Genomic DNA, 21,526 nt, shown 5'->3' on the forward strand with positions numbered 1-21,526 from the left:
GGAGTATAACTTTGACGTTCCAATTCGTCTCGCTCATCTTTGTCGCTGTTCCATAGTACCAGGAGGAAGTGGAGATCATCCGTATATACTATACTACTGCGAGCGCCTCGTGGACTGTCACCAGGCATTCAAAATGACGTCAGGTCCTGGAGAAAAGTAGCTTACTAGAGTGAGGGACCTAGGGTACTGTCTGTTTGAAGGCACCTGCACACGTCACGTCGCTTATAGTCGTATGCTACGCGCAAGCTCCTACTACCAGTAGTGCATTACAGCCCAGTGCACCGGAGAAGTCGCTCTTGTTTTCCCGGGCTGGAGTGATAAGCATGTTTGTATCGAGACTCGGGAGTGCAAGCGCTGTGATCAGACCTTTCGGGGGTAGACATTGTACAACAGCGACATATCAGCGGCACACCATGATTGGTCTCAAGCGTTGTCCATGTTACGATCCTATTAACTGTGTTTTCTGTCGATCTGACAAGGAACTCATGGTAACTGTGGTACATTTTTGTCGCCTGATGGCGCTTCGGCCATGGTCCAGAGCTAGTGTCAGAGGGTCTCCGTTCTGCAAGTCAGGGAGTAACCAACAAGCTTTGTAAAGAGCGCGAGAAGCTGCGGGAAACAACGTAAGCTTCGCAATGGGCAAGCACATTGTCACTGATACTCAGTCAGTCCTGACACTCCAGAGAGTAATAGTACTACTATACACTTATAATAGCGGTAAGGATAAGGACAATAGATAACTTATCGAAGGATTTCTAAGAGATCTGTGTGCTCCCCTGCACTGTAACAGACTAGATTGAGTTGTGTTAACAATTGTGGTGAAATCGATAAGAGGCTTTCCATGACAGTGATAGACTGGATAAACACTGTGTGGTACGCATATAGATGTCCGTAAAACCACTAATGATATCGTGGGAGTCGTAAGTTCTGTTATCGTTGTGGATTATATATTAAACACCATACTTTCCAGGTGCTCTGCCAGTTAAGCAATTTGGTCGGGATTTCCAGGAAGTGGGTGTGCACAATTAAATATCCGAAATAGTAAACGAGAAAGATTGAAGAATGAAAACTGATTTGGAATAAGGGTAAGGCCCAAGGGTCCACTTGAATCTTTTCTTTTTCTTTTTTTCATTCCCCCCTCTTAGCCATTCTCTGCCCCTCTTTCACCTGGTATTATTCAGGATTGTCTGCAAAGGGTGGATCGGTGTTGCCTTGCACAACAGGGGTCTTTACCAGCGAGAAGCATTTAATCAAATGTTCTCCACCGTTAGGCAAGTCATTGCAACCTGACCGGTTGTATGAGCAATTTGCAGTGTGTCCACGCATCTTTCTCTTTTCTTCTCTTCTTTCCCCCTCTTCTTTTTACTTTACTTTTCTTTCTTTTCTTTCTTTTCTTTTAATTTTCTTTTAATTTAATTTTATTTTATTTTCCCTCCATCCACTTGTAGATCTAGAACACATTCCAAGCTTCTTCTACCATCAACATGGTGGTAGTGGTGGCACCACCACACCGGTGTTTGTTGTTTTACTTGACTGTAGGAAAGAACAAGGACATGTAACTCAACCGCCATTAATTGGTACTCCCTGCAGGTATGCAGTAGTGTAATGATTGTTCCTGCAGGGATAAAAAAAATAAGAAAAATAAAAGAAAAACACCTTTAGGCAACGCGGGGTAAGTGAGACGATATGAATGGCTGAAACCACGAATTCTGCAGAGACTGACCTGATAAAAATCATCGAAATCCACTTGACACCCCCGTGACTCCAACGTGACATTGAATGTTCTTCTAATATATTTATATATCTTTGCCTTTTCTTTTTTCTTTTCTTTTTTTTTTTTGACGATCTGTATACTTTAAGTTCCCTTCGTTTTGATTATCTGAAATCTTTTTCTCAAATGATTATCGGGCATAATAAAGCTTGGTTCTTTACCATTGCCCACCATGCCTTTCATCGAGTGTTCCTCCCCACCCATCAGAATGGGAAACACCCGAATTGACGCTGCTTCCCAGGGGAAATTATTGCCTACTATCATTGACGAGCTGGCTCGCGATGATCCCAATGGTCTCTGGATGGAATACCCCACCTCCCCGACGAGTCTTGACGTTGGATATAGCCAGATTACTTATGCCGAACTTGCAAATGCTGTGAACGGTGTTGCCAATTGTATTACCAGTGCCTTGGGAAGAGCCAATACAGGAGAGTCACTGGCCTGGTTAGCGCCCAATAGTCCCTTGTGCTCTATCACGCTTATTGCGGCCATGAAAGCTGGCTTCAAGGTGTGCAAGTCATAGACATGTATATAAAGCCGTGCCCTTGTCGCTGATCACTGAGAGCTCTAGTTGTGTTTGATATCAGAAAGAAATACAGTGACTCAGAATCACAAGCTATTAGAGGACGTCGAATGTTCTGTTATAATCACGACAAATGCGGCCTTTCCACAGGTTCGAGCCACTTTGCGTGGAAAGCAGATCTCCGTTTTAGAGCTGCCCCTATTTGAGCAGCTTCTACATGAGCACCAAAGGAGATATGAGTATAATAAGGAATTGAAGTTCCTGTACTACGAAACCGCTTTCATCGTCCACAACCCGTGTTCCACAGGCAAGTCATCAAAAAGCAATGGTAAGGTGCAAGGGGGCATCAGCTGATTGACCCTAGGATCTCCGAAGCCCATGTTATTATCTCACAGTTTCATCGCAAATGTAGCACGTAGTATTGGGCTCTCTGCCCCAGAAGGCTATGAAACTCAGAGCTCTATGCTTGGGAACAATAGATGTCTTTTGCTTTGTCCTCTGAGCGATGTAAGTGTAAAAATACACTATTTCTGCAGGATGTTGCTGACAGGTATCAAGCCGGCTGGCGTACACTTCAGTGTCTTGAATGCTATTTTTAATAACACAGCAGTCATCCTGCCACTGCCTGGGGTGCCTCAAACAGGCCGAAGTTTGACTCAGACGCTCCAATATGTTGACGCAGACTGGGCAGCTCTAGCACAATCAACCTTAGAAGCCATGTCGAATGATCTGCCGTCGTTGGAGGCAGTTGCGAGTCGTCTCGAATGTCTTGTCTTTGCCGGGGCTTGTCTTGCAAAAAGATATGGGGACTTGATCGCTTCTAAGATTAAGCTTATGCCCTCGCCACGTTCACCTGAAACGGGGCAGCTTCCCACGATATATCGGCATGAACATGATTTCAGATATGATTGGAACTACTTTCAGTTCCACCCTGCTGTGGGTGCAAGGTTCGTGCCGATGTCTGCGGGCGTATATGAGCTCGTATTCAATAGAACACCTGCCACCGAACTGTATCTGCCGATTTTGGCGAACTCATACGAGTTTCTGGCACAGGATTTATACGCCAAGCACCCGACTATACCAGATACATGGACTCATGCACCCCGAGTGATACCTCCAATTCATGGAGAGAAGTCAGAGCCTATCGACTTTAACAGAAATGTATGTAGCTTCTCAGATACCTCAGCTACTCTCGAGCAGGTTCCTGGCGGTTAATGAAATTTAGCGACTGCAATTTTCGGCTTCCTGAATCACTACAGATCGGGAGCCCTTTAAATGGCTCGAAATCTACTTGTATCCTCGTAACCCAGAATTTCCAGGAGTTTGACATTTCCCCTCCATCTGCACGATGTTTAGACGAGAGTTATTGAACCACAGCCGAGAAGACAAGACCACCAGAATTCATTTAGCCGACCTGACTTCGGCCTTCATCGCAACTTGTCCGCCAGGAGCAAGAATTTGCACTGCCCCTACACCAAGTCCCTCCTCCTCATCGAGCACAATCTGGTACTTGTCCTCTGCGTATAAAGGACTCGTCGCCCGGTACGTAATGCTCTCTGGGAGCATCGAAGCAGGGTCACTCTTGTTTGACCGTGTGTCTCTCCAGAGATCCAAGATCGAGATCAAGTTAAGTGGGCCGTGGACGACGATATCCCTATGTCCCTCCATCTGCTGGGCCCATGGAGTCGAATAGTGGATCTTGTGAGGGTTGAAAGTCAACGCCGAAAACCGAAAAAGAGTAACGGCTGTCTGTCTCAAGGTACGGATGTGAGTCTTAGCCGTTGAGACAGTTGACGAGGAGGCTGGTGCCGAAGGCAATGGCGCCGGGTTATTTGTTGTCTTAGAAGATACAGATGGCACAGCTAGTGCTTTACGGAAGACCCAGTTCCTGGTAGAATATTAGTATCCAAACATCACGGGGGCATACTAGTATAAACGTAAGATGAGAACTTACCGACGATCAATAACAGCCACGCCATGCTCGTTGCGAAACTCCTTCTCTACGCCCACTACGATCATTTCCTCTCCGGTCTTACGTACAACCTTGGGCTCGGCACTTAGTACTCTCGTAGTTTCTTGCACTTCTTGACCCACAAGCAATGGGTTAGGGCTCCCATCTGCGGCACGCGGCCAGTGCACCTCGCCGCCTGCCCACATGCGCCGGGTGAATGGAGTCTCTGGGTTGTAAGAGGCGTCAGTACCGTCCGCACCTAATTCATCTTCCAGAAACGCAGGAGTGAAGTAAACTAAGTGATAGCCTGGCGGAAGGGGCGTGCCTGCAGGTATTGAGGTTGAAGCATTGCTCAACGATGGGGTGTCAGGATATAGAGATGGACGGTTCAATGTGAGTGACAAAAGCTGCAGCTGATTGGCGTCAAGAAATTGTGAGCGAGTTTGCGGTCCCAGGGACTGGAAGCGCGACAAGAATGATGCTGCAATGGATGTGGCGGAGGAATCGGCCACTGAACGTCGACAATGGTGTACTGAGAAGCGACGGAACGAAGAGCACCCTCGAAACAGGTTCTGGTTGGAATGCCTGGCCCCCTGTACAGCTGAAGAGAGTGACATCCTGAGTTTATACGGCAGCTATGGTCTTGACTTTGCTCAATCCCTGGCTTTCTTGCTAATTAAAAAGGAGTTTAGAAGCTGGGTTACTGGGGGAGCATCTCGAGAGTTGGGGTTGAGGGGGTTCCGAAACTCGGGCCATGGGTCTCGGTCTCGGAATCCTGGATAGTGATGTTTCCGAGGTACTAACCGAATCAGGAAGTAACATCATCAAACTTAACATCGGCGACTTTTTCTTTCGCCGAGACGAACTCGAAATCATTTCCTTAACAGTTGCAAGTACCCCAACGGACTATTTGGATTCACGGCGTGTACAAGGGCCGGATCAATTAGTGTGTTGCCGAAACACAAGGTGAAAGCCAGAAGACTCAGGGGATTGTGATTTCAACCGATTTGCCCTCTCGGTCTCCACCTAAACTTCTAGACCCAACTTCATCTCTGCTTTGTGGTCCACTACTTTCGGGTGTTTTGCAAATATACCTAGTATCTCTCTGAAAATTGTGCCTGCAAACCTAATAAATGCCTGGACTTCTCCATCCTCGAGCTTTTCTAGCGGCCCTTCGATGTGGTCATTTTCAGCCTAGATGACACTATCCGAGCCTGACGAAATCGTCAAAGCTGGAGAGAGCAAACTGGGAATTGCTGGCTGAGTTTTGTGTAGTGGAGCAATACCACTTACTCTTGAAATGCCAAAATAGCCGTTTGTCTTCCCCCTTACTATGCATAACCAGGTTTATAGAGTGGCTTTGTGCAAGGTTGAAGATTTTGTTGGGCTCAGGTATGCCAGACTGGAAAGGTGTGATCAATAGCGTTGCCTGTTAGTGAAAAGACAATGATATGATATCACGGGTACTCAGGGTATAGGGGCTTCATCTTCTTCCTCACTTTTTACGGCATCTCTCTCTTCCCATGTGCGGTTTAAAGACGCCAATAAGATGTCCTGGGACATGTTGGAAGGAGCAGTCCAAAGCCAACAATGTGTCTGCAAGATCCTATGCATTGCCGAAGCATAGCGTACAGCCCCATAGGCTTCCAGATCAAATCTGTAATGGACCAGAGGTTATATACACAGAAAAGGTCATCAGATCCACCTTGCAACGTGACAAGCGAGTGTCACATGGCTGCTGATCAATATTTATGGCTTATATGGAGCATTCTCGATCATTTCCTACTCGATAAGACGTATCTCTGAGTCGAGGCGCCACCATATCAGAAGGCTTGCAATGTGGCGGAACAATCTTGGTCTAGGCCAGTAGTTAAGTAGCCAGCCCCTTGATAAAAAGGGGCACCATGTGTCTTACCTGTGCGATTTGAAATTCTTTGACTGAACACTAATGCAATACAGGAATACCTTTCAGCAGCACAAACATACTAATCCCTTACGTCAAGTCTGCAGCGATAGAAAGCAACAGTAACATCATATCGAGAGAACGATGACATCGCTATTCATGCGCAAGTCCTTGCACAGGCTACTACCAATAAGCAAGGGGACCTGCAAACATTCCTGAGCCTGGGTCGATTTAGATTCTGGACCTGATTTCATTCCATGTTCATGAGAGAAGCTTGCAGGCCCCCCTATTGTTCCCTCGCCAATTGCTACTTTGGCAATTGTCACATATCTAAGTTTAGGCATCAACATTTTACGGTGCTTACTCTGTCAATTACATGGTGACTCTTCTGCATCATAGACGCCACTCGACACTTCTTCCGGGTAGCGAAGGAGTATATATGTAATGAGGTCGGCTGATCGACGCTGTCACTGAGGAAGGATTGCATTCAATGGAATATTTACTAAGGATCCCAATGACTACAGAAGTGTAGGATTAACGCTCATTGTCTTCGACGCACCTTCTTCCTTTATTTGTTTCATTCATTCGCTCTGCTCTCCTGCTCCCAGATCTTTTTTTCTCTCTCCTAAAGCCAACCCTCGTGACAATTGTAATGGCAAACACCGAACAGATTTACGACGCAAAAGTACAGGTCAAAGAGACCGGACCCCATGTCCATACACTGGAGTTACTATCTACCGATGCAGAATTGAAGAGCTCCAAATTTCAAAGAGGTATCGCGGTATTTGGTCGAGTATTCAGCCAAGTGTCTGGAGTGGAGGCTCGAGGAATTCAACGCGTAGCAGATGATGAGCGTCAGCCTCCAGCACCTAATACTTACACCCGCATCTTTCTTTTGTGGCTAAGCTCTGCGTTGACCGGGAACAACATCATCGTGGGACTGTACGGTCCATCCTTATATGGGCTTGATTGGACCCAGGCCACCATATGCGCCACTTTGGGGGTTATACTAGGAAGTATGTGTGTAGGGTATATGAGTACTTGGGGTCCCAAAAGTGGGAATCGAACCTTGGTAAGAAATATCAAGACGGATGATTATGGGCTTTATAATTCATATTGCACTTAGGTCGTGACTCGATACTTCCTTGGATACTACCTCAGCAAGGTTTGCTGTCTACTCAATATCCTCACCATGCTGGGATATGGCATGGTGAACTGCATTCTCGGAGGCCAGGTCATCTATACAGTATCCGGAGGCCGTACAGCTGTTCCTGTTGGTATAATTGTAGTATCGATTCTGACTTGGTTCATCGCCACTCTTGGTGTGCACCTTTTCCAGTTCTATACTAGGTAACTAGAAGCCCTATCCATAGATAGTTCCGGCCTGCACTGCCTTCATTCATGGTCTTCCAACTGACATCCAGCCATAGATACGCCTGGATCATACAAATCTTAACGTTGGCCATCATGATCGGCTCTGCTGGGCCAAGCTTCATCACCTCGCCTTTCTCAACCCCAGATATCCCTAGAGCGACCGCCTCAGATTGGCTTTCATTTTTCTCGCTTTGCTTCGCCTCAGCCATTACCTGGGCTCCAGCAAGCGCAGACTACTTCGTCTACTTCCCAACAGCAACTAGTTCATGGCGAATGTTCCTCGCCGGTAGCACAGGCATGAGCCTGGCCATGGCTTTGACAACACTCCTAGGCATCGGTCTAGCAACAGGGATTGACTCGAATCCAGCTTGGATCGAGGCCTCACTTACCTCCCCAGGGAGTCTGCTCGCCGCCTCCTTCAGCAACCTACACGGCTTTGGCCGCTTTTGCGCTGTCATCCTCCTCCTTGGCACAGTCTCCAACAATATCCCATGCACATACTCAGCGGGCCTCAACCTCCAAATGCTAGGTCGCTACGGCCCACGCATTCCACGGCCTCTCCTGACTACACTAGAAGTCGTGATCTACACCGTCTGTGCAATTGTCGCTCGCGAGTATCTTCGCGAGATCATGGAGAATTTCCTCCCGCTCATGTCCTACTGGATTGTGGCATGGCTGGCGGTTTGTCTAGAAGAGACGTGGGTTTTTCGCCGAGGGCGCGACTATGACTGGACAGTTTGGAATAATCCACATCGGTTGCCGATGGGACTTGCTGCCGGGGCCAGCTTTGTGTTCGGGATTTTAGGTGCCGTCCTTGGAATGGTAAGCGCTTTTGTCATATGCAATACGTCCTATACTATCATGATGGACTATAACATATGTTCTTCTTGCCTAGTATATACAGTCACTAACGTATCCTTGCAGTCTCAGTCATACTTTGTCGGACCGATTGCCAAAGCCTTGCCTCAGAATTGTGATCTAGGCATGTGGCTTGCATTTGGCTTTACAGCGGTGGTATATCCAGCTTTTCGCTGTGTCGAGTTACATGTTGTGGGACGGTGACAGTTTTGGTAGACCGTAGGACAATCCATATAACATATAACATGCGTTGGAAATAATATTGTTCGGACGCTAATGATATCACAAAATACATGTACGGCTCATACCCGACGCAATCTAAAGTAACTAGTGGACAGGGTATCAATGCCAGGTAGGCGGGGATAATGTTCACTGCATATATATACCAAAAAGCCTAACAGAGAAAGCATATTGTATAGCTCGTCATAACACAGGATAGGAGAAACCACTACAGCTTCACCTGTCCACCCTGCAATCGGCTCCAGTCATTCTGCTCAAAAGGCACGTACTTGTCCCCTTGGAGCCAGTACAGTTTGTCTGAAGTACTGACCAGCGACGGGTCTACTCCTTCAGTTCGCAGTACATGCTTTTGCTGCTTGTTGTTTCCTGTTCCCTGCATTTCCGGCGCGAGACGGAGGAAAAGTGGAACTGCGAAGCGAGGTAGATTCTTTAGGGCGTGAGCTGCAAGACTGCTCAGTGTCTCTGGGGTAGGGGGTATGAGCACCGATGGGTCGGTGGCCTGGTGCTGTTGTTGCAGAATAATCGCGGCGCAGCCGGCACGTCCGTCGTGATTAGGCAGCGTAACGCCATAGACGTTAGCTTCATGCACATCTGGGTGCGCTCCCAATACCTCGGCTACTTCACTCGTGGACACATTTTCACTCTTCCATCTGAAGGTGTCGCCGAGTCTGTCGTTGAAGTACCACCTGCCTTCAGCGTCCCACCGCACCATATCGCCAGTGCGGAAGTATGCATCACCCTTTCGCAGCACGTCACGAACAATTTTGCTTTCGGTAGCCTTAGAGTTCTTAAAATATCCTTGGAAAGTCTCTACGGGGTCAGCCGCATTGATGGCATACAGCAGCTCACCCGGCTCGCCCCGTGGCACTTCCTTACAGAAACCCGTCTTAGGGTCCCGCCAGGGTTGCTGCGATTCATGATCAACCTGAACAACAGCCAGGCCGCCTCCTAAAATTAGCCTACTAAGCGAACCATTTCGTCCAATTGCTCCTGCTGTGAAGTCGTTAGAAGAGAGATTCCAGGACCCACTGGTGCCTTCGGTTGCGGAATAAAACTCAGCAATCGTGGGTACGTTGAAACGCTCTTTGAAGCGGCCCCAGATATCAGGCCGCAAGCCGTTCCCGAACACTGCGCGAACGTTATGCTTCTTGTCCAAGTCCTCTCCAGTGACAGCATCAATTTCAGGCGGAACGGCCATCAAGTACCGCAGGGTTTCACCCACGTACTGTACAATTGTTGCTTGATTCTCCCGTGCTTCTCGCCAGAAGTTTCTAGCGGAGAACTTGCGGCCGATAATCAGAGTTGATCCGCTCATCAGGCAAGTTACAAACCCGAGGATCGAGGCGGATGAGTGGTAAAGTGGCATACACTGTATTGATATCAGCCTATTGCGCAAGAAATAACAGTGAACAATTTGCAAGAGTTGGAGTGAAGCTTACTGTGAAGAAACGGTCATTCTTAGCCAACCCCAACCAATGGGCGACAAATGTGCCGCCGGACCAGCACTTCCTCCAGCTGACAATAGCGGGTTTCGGGAGGCCGGTAGTACCGCTCGTGTATATAAGTAAAGCCAAGTCACGGAGGGCAGGGCCATTTCGGACGCTGTCATCTTCGCGCGTGGCCTCCATCTGCATGATCTGGGATTCCACTTCTGGTGTGAGGAAGACCACATCGACCGACCCACCACCTTCACGGAACTCCGGTGAACCCAGTGTCTCCATCTGCTCAGGCGTAAATTGTTGACGGATTTCCTCGTCAACCACCAATAGTCTAGCGGTCGATGTTCTGACGCAGTGTGTTAGGGGTTTGCCTGACAGATTGTAGTTGATGAACGCAGGCACGGCGCCGATACTCCAGAGTCCCAGAAGAAGAAATATGAAGGTCGAAGAGTTCATAAAATCCATCGCCACGATCTCCTTGGGCTTGATGCCGTGAGCTTTCTTAAGCCAGGCGCCATACCGCAACGCCATGACGTAGGTTTCATGAAAGGTCCAGGCACGGCCATTGTAGACAATGAATTGGTTATCCTTGGTCGCCGGAGCCAAAGCATGCTGCTCTAGCACATAGAAGAGATTTAGATGGTCACGACGCTCTGCCAAGCGAGACTTGAAAATGGACTTGATCAAGCCCCCGATTAATGTTACATCATAGAAGAGGGAGTATTTAGCGTTCAGGTATGCGAGTGTGGTGGCGACAGCAGGGGTAGCGATAGAAAGGGGAATATCTGTATTCCCAGAGTATATGGTCAGTGGCCATCATCATCAATGAAAGGTACTTTGTTAATCCTTGGCACTTTGGATGGGAATCCAGTAACATACCAGGTAAAGGGAGAGGCATCTTGGGGGAGCTGTAGCAGGGATCTGCTAGGGACACACGCTTTATGCGAGTTGACGCTCAAATAGTCGGGGGGTTACGAAGCGAGAGGAAGTGTCGAAGGCGCAAAGAGTACAGGAATGAGTTTAAATGGACGTCCCCATGGTCCATGGATCATGGTGTTGAAGGGTGATTGGAGTTGCCTCGGCTTGATTTATGGGTCCGGCTCTCTCGGAAAACGGGGACCCAGCATTAAATCTTCTGATCCACTTTTTCCGTCTGGTTCAGAAATAGTACTCAGTAGTCCGCTTTAGTTCTTGGAGTTTAAAAATAAAAATAATAAGAACAAGAATAAGAATGTCTTATGTCTATGATGTTTGATCTTTGGTCTACCTGGAATGTAATCAAGTCACATGCTCGGAGGCCAAGGAAAACAAATATATTTATTTAAGGCATTGAAAGTTCCTATGGCTCGGACCTCCAGGAGCTTCCATACAACCCCATTCCATCATTTATTTCTTCCGGATGACGGGCACTTCTTCATACCCCTCCTCCATAAAAGATTTTAACACCTCCAACCCCTCTTCTAACACGTGGGTTTCTTGGACTACTCCGATCCGGACGTAACCCTTGAAGTCTTCGCCCTCACCAAAACACTGACTTCCCGGCACAAACATGATGCCAGTCCGCTCCAGAAGCATTTCACAAAAGGCAACATCGTCAACGGGTTTTCCCATTTTGCTAAATCGCACAAATGCCGTCGTTCCTGCGCGTGGTTTGACCCACCCACAGGCCCACCGGTAAGATTCAATGAACTTTTCAAGGATCGCCAGATTCGTTTTCGCCAATTGGATATTCCGCTTTAAGAGATTGTGAATGCAGCTTGCATCTAGGGCATAGCTCGCAATGGCGTCGTCCAACTGGCTTACCGAGATGGTAGTATAGTGCCGCGCAGAAGCGCATGCCTCAATAACAGACCGATCACGAGAAGCAATCCATCCCACGCGGATGCCTGCTAAGCTATAAGCTTTGGACATTGAACCAGTTACAATTGTGCGTTCGTATCCCAGAGAAAGGAGCGATAATGGAAATTCAGGCTCCATAGGAGTAATGGAATGAAAGATAGGCCGGTAGACTTCATCGGCATGAACAAAGATCGAGGAGCTGCGCGCAATCTCCACGATCTCTTCCAGCGTAGCCTGAGGAATCACAGCCCCAGTAGGGTTCTGCGGATTACTGTCACCGAAACCTTGGGTCAGTCATGTTGGGCGAGGTAACAATGCGAAGAGGTAAAGAGGAGTATTATACTTAAGGATAATCAGCTTGGTGTTGGGGCGAATCAACTCCTTCAATTCGTTAAGATCTAATTTCCACCCGTCGTTCTCCTTCGATTTCCACAGGCTCACCTCGGCTCCAAGCGATGCTGGGACCGAGTAAAGCTGCTGATATGTGGGGTAATGACAGATGACATGGTCCCCCGGCCCAACTAATGAATAAAGCAAAAGGAAGTTGGCCTGAATAGCACCCGGCGTAATTAAAACGTTATCAGAAGGCAATTGGGTCGGTGTTTTGACCGAGTAGAGATTGGCCAAGGTCCTCCGAAGCCGTTCCGAACCTCGAATAGCACCATACGTGAGTTTGGTAGAGAGATCTAATGGGCTCAAAGATTTATCCTCGGAAAGCTCTTGGAGATCGTTCACTGAAATGGAGGCACAGCATGTCTCTGCTATGTTGTACTTGGCATGTTGTTCATATTTATCCATCCACTTCCATGACGTTAGCAAAAAAGCACTTGAATTTATGCGGGGTTGTGAGGGGAGGGAGGACGTATGTACATGCCTGCTCCACGGCAAATTCCTTTACTTGAACCATGATGATGATGATGGGGATGGGACTTCGCGGGAAATCTCACAGAAGATTTTAAAATTTCCGGTCTTTTACTAGTATTATGTTCCCTCCCCCCGCCTCTTTTTCTAAAATGTCGGCCAGCTTCTAGAATCGTGGTCGAATTCACCACAGGTCACGTGCACAACGCCCCGGATTTAACGCCGAAGCCCCATTTCTTGGAGTAAAAGTAACGTGAATGCCCCAGGCTGCCAGGCACCCAGCCGGCATGCCAATGCAGGTCCTCCGCCCGCGTCATCGGTGACTTGCGCTACCGTCTCAACCTCTCAACTACATCTCTCCCTGCATCTCACCACCACTCCTTTTGTGCCTTGTTTTTGCTTCTCTTCAGCCTTGTCTTTTGCGAGAAGTTTCTGCATTTCTCTTGCTTTCTATAGATAGCGCCTTTGAACGTCGACTAACAGCATTAATCAATGTCATCTTACCTACTAAGCCCATCTGTCATTTAGTTACTCCGCCCTGGTCACTCCGCTTGACCCGAGGCCCAGATTGCGAGTAAGTGAGGCGACTGCTGTCCGATCTTCATACATCGATCACAATGCGATCAAAATTACCGGTGCAGCTCTACCTAGCCACCCTGCTCTCGTTGTCAGTGTCTGCAGCTGTAGCACAGAGCAACTATTCCGACACCCGTGTTGTGTCTCCGCTTTTCAATGCTTTCGATAAACGCCCCGACGATTGCCCACCATGTTTCAACTGCCAATTAGATGCCTTTCAATGTGCTCAATTTGCTTCCTGCGATAATTTGTCCGGAAAGTGCGTATGTCCTCCTGGGTTTGCTGGCGAGGACTGCTCGAAGCCGACATGTGGATCGTTAGCCGATGGCCATGAGAGGACCCCACGGACAGACAAGTACTGCAACTGCAAAGATGGCTGGGGGGGAATTAACTGCAATGTGTGTCAGAGTGATGACGTTTGTAATGCCATGACGCCTGAAGGCGAAGGTGGTGTCTGTTACAGCCAAGGTGTCACGGTCAAGGAAAATTTTCAGATGTGCGATGTGACCAACCGCAAAATCCTCGATCAACTCAAGGAGAAAAAGCCCCAGGTGACGTTCTCCTGTAAGGCGGAGGATCATAGCTGTAATTTCCAATTTTGGGTGGACCAGGTGGAATCGTTTTATTGTGGTCTAGATACCTGCGAATGGGGCCTGGAAACCACCCACGACCGGAACAGCACTCACTACAAATGCGAGAATATCAGGTGCAAGTGCATTCCGGGCCGCATGCTCTGTGGAGAAGAGGGCTCGATTGACATCGGAGATTTTCTTGACCAGTCCATCCAAGGTCCTGCCTCCTTCACGTCGGTGTCTACCATCGGTGGCAGTGCGAATGACGGCAGCAAGTTCCAGGAACCCGCCATGGATAACTTGATCAAGAGCGTTTTCGGGGACGAAAGTATCTTCTTGAACTGCCAATCTGGAGAGTGCTTGTACAAAACAGATGTACCTGGATACACGCGGCCCGTGAAACAAATCAACACTCCCCTCATCGCTGGAGTTATCGCTGGCTGTGCACTCTTTGTTGTGGCAGTGATTCTGACCGTGTGGTACTTATCTCGCAGATCGTATCGGGGACGTATTCAGTTGCCTCTCTCCGATGATTCGGATGATGAGGCCACCAAACTCTTGACGGATCACAAGCCAGCAGCGCTGTATTGGGATAATGTGTCTTATTATTTGAATGGAAAGGAAATCCTTTCTGGTATTCAGGGTGTCTCCCAGCCGGGCCAGATTACAGCCATCATGGGGGCTTCAGGTGCGGGAAAAACGACATTTCTTGATATTCTTGCTCGAAAAAACAAGCGGGGTGCAGTCCGCGGTGACTTTTATATCAACGGAGAAAAAGTCAATGATCATGACTTCAAGAGCATGATAGGATTCGTCGATCAGGAAGACACCATGCTCCCTACCCTGACTGTACATGAAACGATCCTGACGAGCGCACTACTGCGGCTCCCCCGGGACATGAGCCGAGCAGCCAAAGAGCAGCGAGTGTTTGAGGTTGAAAAGCAGCTTGGCATCCATCATATCAGGGACCAGCTAATCGGCTCAGAAGAAGGGAAAGGCCGTGGTATCTCTGGTGGCGAGAAGCGCCGAGTGGGAATTGCCTGCGAACTGGTCACTAGCCCTAGCATTCTCTTCCTGGATGAGCCCACTAGCGGACTGGTAAGACAAGAAATATTTCGAATAACTTAACACCCAGCGATTGTTGACATACTTGAATAGGACGCTTTCAATGCATTCAATGTTGTTGAATGTCTGGTGACCTTAGCGAAGACTTACAATCGGACCGTCATCTTCACTATTCATCAACCGCGATCCAACATCGTTGCTCTATTCGACCGACTTGTTCTCCTGGCACATGGGAAGACAGTATACTCGGGTCCTTTTTCCACATGCCAGCAGTACTTCTACAATTCTGGATATTCTTGCCCTCCTGGATTCAATATTGCTGATTATCTCGTGGATCTCACGATGCATGCCAGTGTTACCCGGTCCCATACCGACGAGGTCGTATCCCCGTTGTTAGACGTGCGCTCAGACCCACCCAAGACTGCATCAAGCAGCTTGCGGGCTGTCAAGTCAGTGGCTAGTGCATCAAACGCAAGTATCGAGGATAATTCCAGTAGCACACTGGAAGCAAATCGAAGACCGAAAAATGGACGCCGCGTCTCTCTCAAGCAACGCCAAGATAAGCAACTCTATTCCCGCAAGAAAGATCGTGAACGCCCCGCCACCCCCAAAACAGATGAGGAAGATGTAGTTGATGTGACGGAGAACCCCCAGCAGTGGTTACGCCTCTCTCGCCAACAGGGCAATGTTCCACCCCAGATCCTCGACGACCCTGACGAGTTACCTCCAATTGCACCAGGTCAAACCGATCTCGATATCTTGGTTGCGAATTATACCAGCTCAGACGTTGCTCGTTCCGTGAATGATGAAATCGTAGCAGCCGTTCAGAATGCTCGTACCGCGAATGGTTCGGCCAACTCAGACATCCTCTCAGGCGCCCCTACTAGTACACCCAAGAGCTATGCTAGGGTCGGCCTGCTCCGGCAGTTTCTCATCCTGTCTCAGCGAACTTGGCGGAACCTATACCGGAATCCTATGTTAATGCTAACCCATTATGCTATCTCTATTCTGCTCGCTGTGCTGTGCGGATACCTGTTCTATGGATTGACGGACGATATCAAGGGGCTTCAAAATCGTCTGGGCCTTTTCTTCTTCATCCTCGCCTTGTTTGGATTCAGTACACTCACTAGTCTCACGGTTTTCTCAGCAGAGCGACTCCTGTTTGTCCGTGAACGGGCGAATGGCTACTATCACCCTGTTACGTACTTTGCGGCCAAGGTGGTATTCGACATCGTGCCTCTGCGCCTACTGCCCCCGGTGATCATGGGAGTGATCGTGTATCCCATGACTGGGCTGATCCCAGCATGGCCAGAGTTTCTCCGGTTTATCTTAGTACTTGTTCTCTTCAACCTCGCAGCTGCCAACATCTGTCTCTTCATCGGTATCGTTTTCCGCGATGGAGGAGTGGCCAATTTGATTGGCAGTTTGGTGATGCTATTCAGTCTATTATTTGCTGGTCTGTTACTCAACCACGATGCAATTCCTAAGTCCGCTTTGTGGCTGCAAACCGTAAGTTTATAGATACTCGAGCTTCCTGGAGGTAGGATACAAAAAGCTAACCATACCCTAGTTGTCCATCTTCCACTACGGCTTCGAGGCCTTGATTGTCAACGAAGTGACGTTCCTTACGCTGATCGACCATAAGTATGGGCTGGACATTGAGGTCCCAGGGGCCTCCATCCTGAGCGCTTTTGGGTTCGATACTTTGGCGTTTTGGAAGGATGTTATTGGGCTGGGTATAATCTCCGGCGCATTCATCATGATTGCCTACGGAGCAATGCATGTTTTCCTCATTGAGAAGCGGTAGTCGCGTAATGAATGCATCACGCCATTCTCGCCTCTTGCGCCTCGTCTAATTTACGTTCGGCGAGACTAGTATTATCCCCGGCTCTTATTGTTTGTTGTTGATTGGTGACAAGATACTGTATCATGTTCTTATACCTTTTTCTCCCACTCTTGGTTTGATTTTTTTTTTTTGATTTTTTTTTTCTGCCCTCCATCTATATCATGTTCATCTAGCCCCTGTCTTAATGCCCGTTGAGGGGTAGAGACGATTCTCCGGAAGTGTATATATGCCCATATGAGGAATGAGAATTATTACGCCGACCCCAAAGTAGTAGAAGACTCCAGATGCGGATGGAAGCACGTGTCTCCCCCACGTCATCGTGCGGGTTTCATATGAGGGGCAGTTTTATTATTATATATGATACTATTAATTGATTATTATTTTATTTTAGTCCAGATTGTGTAAATTGGAGCATGCATAATGGATGTGAAAGCAGACTATACCTTGAGTATGGTTTGTTCTATGTAGGTAGCTGGCAAGCATGCTCCTTTGGAGTGTTGACTTGAGAGACTCCGCTTCTGATAAGTAGTAAAACTAATCGTGGACTGAGGCATCCCACAGCGATATCGCATCCGACCTCTATGTATGGATTTTATTATTAATACCAGTCTTATCGGTAATGGTTCCTTTCTATACCTACTACTGCGTAGTGTCCTTACAGTATCTACGTACTCTGTACTGTATGGATGTATGTACATGTACATACTATGATCGATGGGTAGTTGTCCATATGTTTTTTTACCATACGAGACTAGTGTGTATTGACTACTCCAGACGCTCTCACCGCCCACACCGAGTCCGAAATCCAATCCAATCCAATCGCCTTCTCCAGCCTCGACTTTCCACTTCTCCAATATATCTTCACGTCGTCTGCTACCGGGTGTCTTCCCCTCTAACTTACTCCTTCTGAAGTAGCCGATCTTCCCCTCCGAACCACTGAGAGCGGCTATAACTACCTTCGTCCTCTTCTCTCTCTTTTCCTTTTCTCTCGAGCTCCTAAGACATTCCCCGAACATAACCTCTCGAGTCTGCCCAACATGTCCGGCGAAGCGTGGCTCTACCTGTTGGCGGTGTTGATCAACGCCGTCAACTTGTTTCTGCAGGTGTTCTTCACCATTATGTATAGCGATCTGGAATGGTACGTTGCTATCCCCTCCCTTGCTTGTGGGCATTAAGGTTGGAGGAGCTCCAACCTCTAAACCACTAAGCGATTGCGACAAAATGACGGAGCTAACCCGCCTTTCTTTCCCGCAGTGACTACATCAACCCTATTGACCTCTGCAACCGTCTCAACGCCTACATTATCCCCGAAGCCGCCGTCCATGCCTTCCTTACCTTCTTGTTCGTAATCAATGGCTACTGGCTTGCGATCTTGTTGAACCTGCCCCTGTTGGCATTCAATGCCAAGAAGTACGTCCTCAATTCTCATTTCTATAATGAGAACAATAATCAAAGGAGCTACTCATGAATGGTGATACTAACAGGACATTGTACTATTTAGGATTTACGATAACGCGCACCTTTTGGATGCGACCGAGATCTTCCGCAAGCTCAACGTACACAAGAAGGTCGGTTGCTCGGGATTTACGTCATCACTCACTCGGAATGCCAGCTGACCGATTATCAGGAATCTTTCATCAAACTAGGTTTCCACCTTTTGATGTTTTTCTTCTACTTGTACAGTATGATCGTTGCTTTGATCCGCGACGAATCTCATTGAGTTCGTGACGCGATGGAGCATGCGATGCGCGGTGGCCGTTCTGGCCGAAGTATCGCGTGATGCGCTGTTTCGTCTTGCGATAAGTAAGGCTGGATCGAGCATGATAATCCTCTCCGGCGCGGTACCTGGACGCGCCCATGTCGCCAATATGGGCCTGCCCATTCTAGCGATCTCGGCGCTCCGCCGGTATGCCGGAGCATGCAATGGGAGATGGACGAAATGTAGGATATGCCTATGACAAGGAATCTGACGACGGGTTGGGGTGATGATCAATCTTTTGGTATAACGACTTAGACTGGGATGGTGAATGAAAAACTGCATCGCTGCGATGCAGTTCAATTGAGATATTTTGCGTGTATTGATTTTACGTTGCGACTGTATTCCTTGATGTCTGATGTGCTGTATATACCACCACTCAAGCAGTGTGCCAATGAAGAGCGTACGATACCCTTGCTGTGCCATTGTAATATCAATCGAACTCTGTATGCCTATCCATACCAAATGATCGTTGTAAAAGTGGTGTGGAATGGGCAGAGCGCCGGTGGTGTAGAAACGGCAGTGTTCGCAGTGGGACACTCGCCGCCCGAAAAATTAGACTCGCCGCCTTTGTAACTTAGCTTATCCAACTACTGCCGTGCTTTTGCCCTTCTTGTTCCTAACCTTTCCAGCGCAACTGAGAATCCCCCCATCCCGCGTTCTCTTTTGCAAAAAAAAAGAAAATAAAAGCAAAATCACATAGTCGTGCATCATGGCGTCGCTATTAGGTGCTGACTACGAGTCTAGCGACGATGAGACCGCGCGCCCCCAGTCTCAAACTACCGTGCCAACAGCGACTAAGATTGTCGCAGCGCCTGAAGTAAATACAGAGGTTTGGTCCCTGAAATTTCTCCTTCTGTCCTCTCTTCGCTTTGTGTATGCGTCTTTTAGTTATTCTATAACTTCACGCTCAACCGTTGCTTGTTAGGGTCATGTGATATCTAACAATTGTATAGGACCAAGCACATATGCAGATGATGCTTGCTAATACATCCTCCCAAGCTCTGACCTACAATGCAACATATGACGATCTCTCCCGTCCCAACCAGGGTCCAGCGAATCCGTTTAAGCCTGATGGCCCCGCGAATGGACTCAAACGCAAGAACGTGCCTACGGGGTACGCAGAAGAAGCAGCAATTAGCGCAGCCACCTTCGCCACGCAACACCGCACATTCCAGAGCTTAGGATACACACGCAACCCCGGACTACCGGGCCAGTTTGTGGGAGACCTGGACCGGGCGGCACAGTATGGAGGCCGGGATATCGTACAGATGAAGCCGTCGAAAGAGGTATCGGCAGCCTTGCGGGCCAAAAGGCAAAGGAAGGGTGATTCGAGCATTGTCGAGGGTGAAGGCGCTTATCTGGGGCCGTGGGCGAAATATAAGGATGATGACCATATGTATCAGGAAGCGGAGGCGGCCGAAGACCGAGAACTTGCCAGTGACGAGGAGTACGTGGAGGAAGAGGAAGAGGAGATCGCCCCAGCTCATATGCCTGCTATGAGCAAGCAATCGACAGACTACCAGGACGATTCGTCCAAGGTGGAAACTACCGAGTTCCACGGATCCGAGCAATTCGACTACTTGGGCCGGACGTACATGCATGTACCGCAAGACCTGGATGTGGACCTCAGGAAGGAGGTTGGAAGTGTCAAGAACTTTATCCCGAAGAAACTCATCCACACCTGGAAATCACATACTAAAGCCATCACATCCCTTCGTTTCTTCCCTCAGTCCGGCCATCTCTTACTATCGTCTGCAGCGGACGGCAAGGCCAAGATCTGGGACGCATTCCATTCGCGCGAGCTTCTGCGCACTTTCTCTGGTCACTCCAAAGCTATCACCGACACAGATTTCCATCCCACCGGGAAAACGTTCCTCACAGCATCCTACGACCGCCAGATCAAACTCTGGGACACCGAGTATGGCAAGTGCCTTGGTCGTTTCTCTACCGGCAAGACGCCACACGTCGTTCGGTTCAACCCCGGTGCGGATCACTCTCACGAGTTCCTGGCCGGTATGTCTGACAAGAAGATCGTGCAATTCGATACCCGCTCCGGCGAACTGGTCCAAGAATACGACCACCACCTAGCAGCAATCAATACCATCACCTTCGTTGACGAGAACCGTCGCTTCATCTCCACATCTGACGACAAATCCCTCCGCGCCTGGGAATACGGCATCCCCGTCCCGATCAAGTTCATTGCGGAACCATACATGTTTGCCCTCACACGGGCAGCACCCCATCCAAACGGCAAGTATGTCGCCTTCCAATCCGGCGACAATCAGATCGTCGTCTACGGCGCCACGGATAAATTCCGCCAAAATCGAAAGAAGAGCTTCCGCGGCCATAATAACGCTGGTTACGCCATTGACCTCAAGATCTCTCCCGATGGTCAGTTCATATGCTCCGGCGACAGCGCCGGATACGTATGCTTCTGGGATTGGAAGACCGGGAAAATGTACCACAAAATTATGGCGAGCGGCAAGGAAGGCGGTGCGACGACTTGTCTTGACTGGCATCCTCAAGAGACGAGTAAGGTCGTCACTGGTGGATTGGATGGTGTGATTAGATACTGGGATTAGATTAGAACTTCTTTTTGTCCTCACTTTCTGTTTCCTTGCTGTGGTGAAATTGATACCAAGACGATGGCTGTACCTCTTCAACGCCATTCATATCATCCTATATTGTATGTACTTACATATCTTTATCATGGGCACGGGTGTTTGGACTGTCCCAGGAACACCTGGAAGCTATAAAGATCGGAATTATAATAGCTAAATGCAGTAGTATAAAGCCCTGATCCACGTCAGAAAACCGATCGGATTAAAGTCTACTTCATGGGTTTTCTCCATATTTCACAATTAATATACACGAACAAATGTCAGGTACGTCCATTTGCGCTCCCTCGATTACGAAGATGACAAATGGAGGAAGACAGAGCAGGGATGT

At 48.5% G+C, this 21,526-nt stretch overlaps 6 protein-coding genes across 6 annotated transcripts; 3 read left to right on the top strand and 3 right to left on the bottom strand.

Annotated features, from left to right (window-relative positions):
* Positions 1-3,695: 3,695 nt before the first annotated feature.
* AO090005001576 (hydroxyacyl-thioester dehydratase HTD2) lies at positions 3,696-4,862 on the bottom strand (the record flags this gene model as incomplete). Its single annotated transcript, XM_001818433.3, has 2 exons — positions 3,696-4,182; positions 4,249-4,862. The coding sequence occupies 2 exons, from the start codon at positions 4,860-4,862 to the stop codon at positions 3,696-3,698; spliced, it is 1,101 nt and encodes a 366-aa protein (XP_001818485.3).
* A 2,051-nt stretch (positions 4,863-6,913) lies between these two features.
* Positions 6,914-10,957, bottom strand: AO090005001575 (putative long-chain fatty acid transporter; the record flags this gene model as incomplete). The annotated part of the gene is made up of 6 exons (XM_023236860.1): positions 6,914-6,957; positions 7,340-7,502; positions 7,912-7,948; positions 8,890-9,989; positions 10,060-10,844; positions 10,939-10,957. 6 exons carry the CDS (start codon positions 10,955-10,957, stop codon positions 6,914-6,916), a joined length of 2,148 nt encoding a protein of 715 aa, XP_023089426.1.
* Positions 10,958-11,445: 488 nt separating this feature from the next.
* On the bottom strand, positions 11,446-13,197 carry AO090005001574 (uncharacterized protein; the record flags this gene model as incomplete). The annotated part of the gene is made up of 3 exons (XM_023236862.1): positions 11,446-12,169; positions 12,242-12,669; positions 13,132-13,197. 3 exons carry the CDS (start codon positions 13,195-13,197, stop codon positions 11,446-11,448), a joined length of 1,218 nt encoding a protein of 405 aa, XP_023089425.1.
* A 179-nt stretch (positions 13,198-13,376) lies between these two features.
* On the top strand, positions 13,377-16,779 carry AO090005001573 (putative ATP-dependent permease ADP1; the record flags this gene model as incomplete). Its single annotated transcript, XM_023236866.1, has 3 exons — positions 13,377-15,005; positions 15,066-16,481; positions 16,543-16,779. The coding sequence occupies 3 exons, from the start codon at positions 13,377-13,379 to the stop codon at positions 16,777-16,779; spliced, it is 3,282 nt and encodes a 1,093-aa protein (XP_023089424.1).
* Positions 16,780-17,855: 1,076 nt separating this feature from the next.
* AO090005001572 (cornichon family protein) lies at positions 17,856-18,538 on the top strand (the record flags this gene model as incomplete). Its single annotated transcript, XM_001818429.3, has 4 exons — positions 17,856-17,956; positions 18,073-18,228; positions 18,320-18,386; positions 18,446-18,538. The coding sequence occupies 4 exons, from the start codon at positions 17,856-17,858 to the stop codon at positions 18,536-18,538; spliced, it is 417 nt and encodes a 138-aa protein (XP_001818481.1).
* Positions 18,539-19,286: 748 nt separating this feature from the next.
* On the top strand, positions 19,287-21,159 carry AO090005001571 (WD40 repeat domain-containing protein; the record flags this gene model as incomplete). The annotated part of the gene is made up of 2 exons (XM_001818428.3): positions 19,287-19,406; positions 19,531-21,159. 2 exons carry the CDS (start codon positions 19,287-19,289, stop codon positions 21,157-21,159), a joined length of 1,749 nt encoding a protein of 582 aa, XP_001818480.1.
* Positions 21,160-21,526: the final 367 nt, after the last annotated feature.

This window comes from Aspergillus oryzae, chromosome 1 (genome assembly GCF_000184455.2).
Source record: "Aspergillus oryzae RIB40 DNA, chromosome 1".
Lineage (NCBI taxonomy): Eukaryota > Fungi > Ascomycota > Eurotiomycetes > Eurotiales > Aspergillaceae > Aspergillus > Aspergillus oryzae.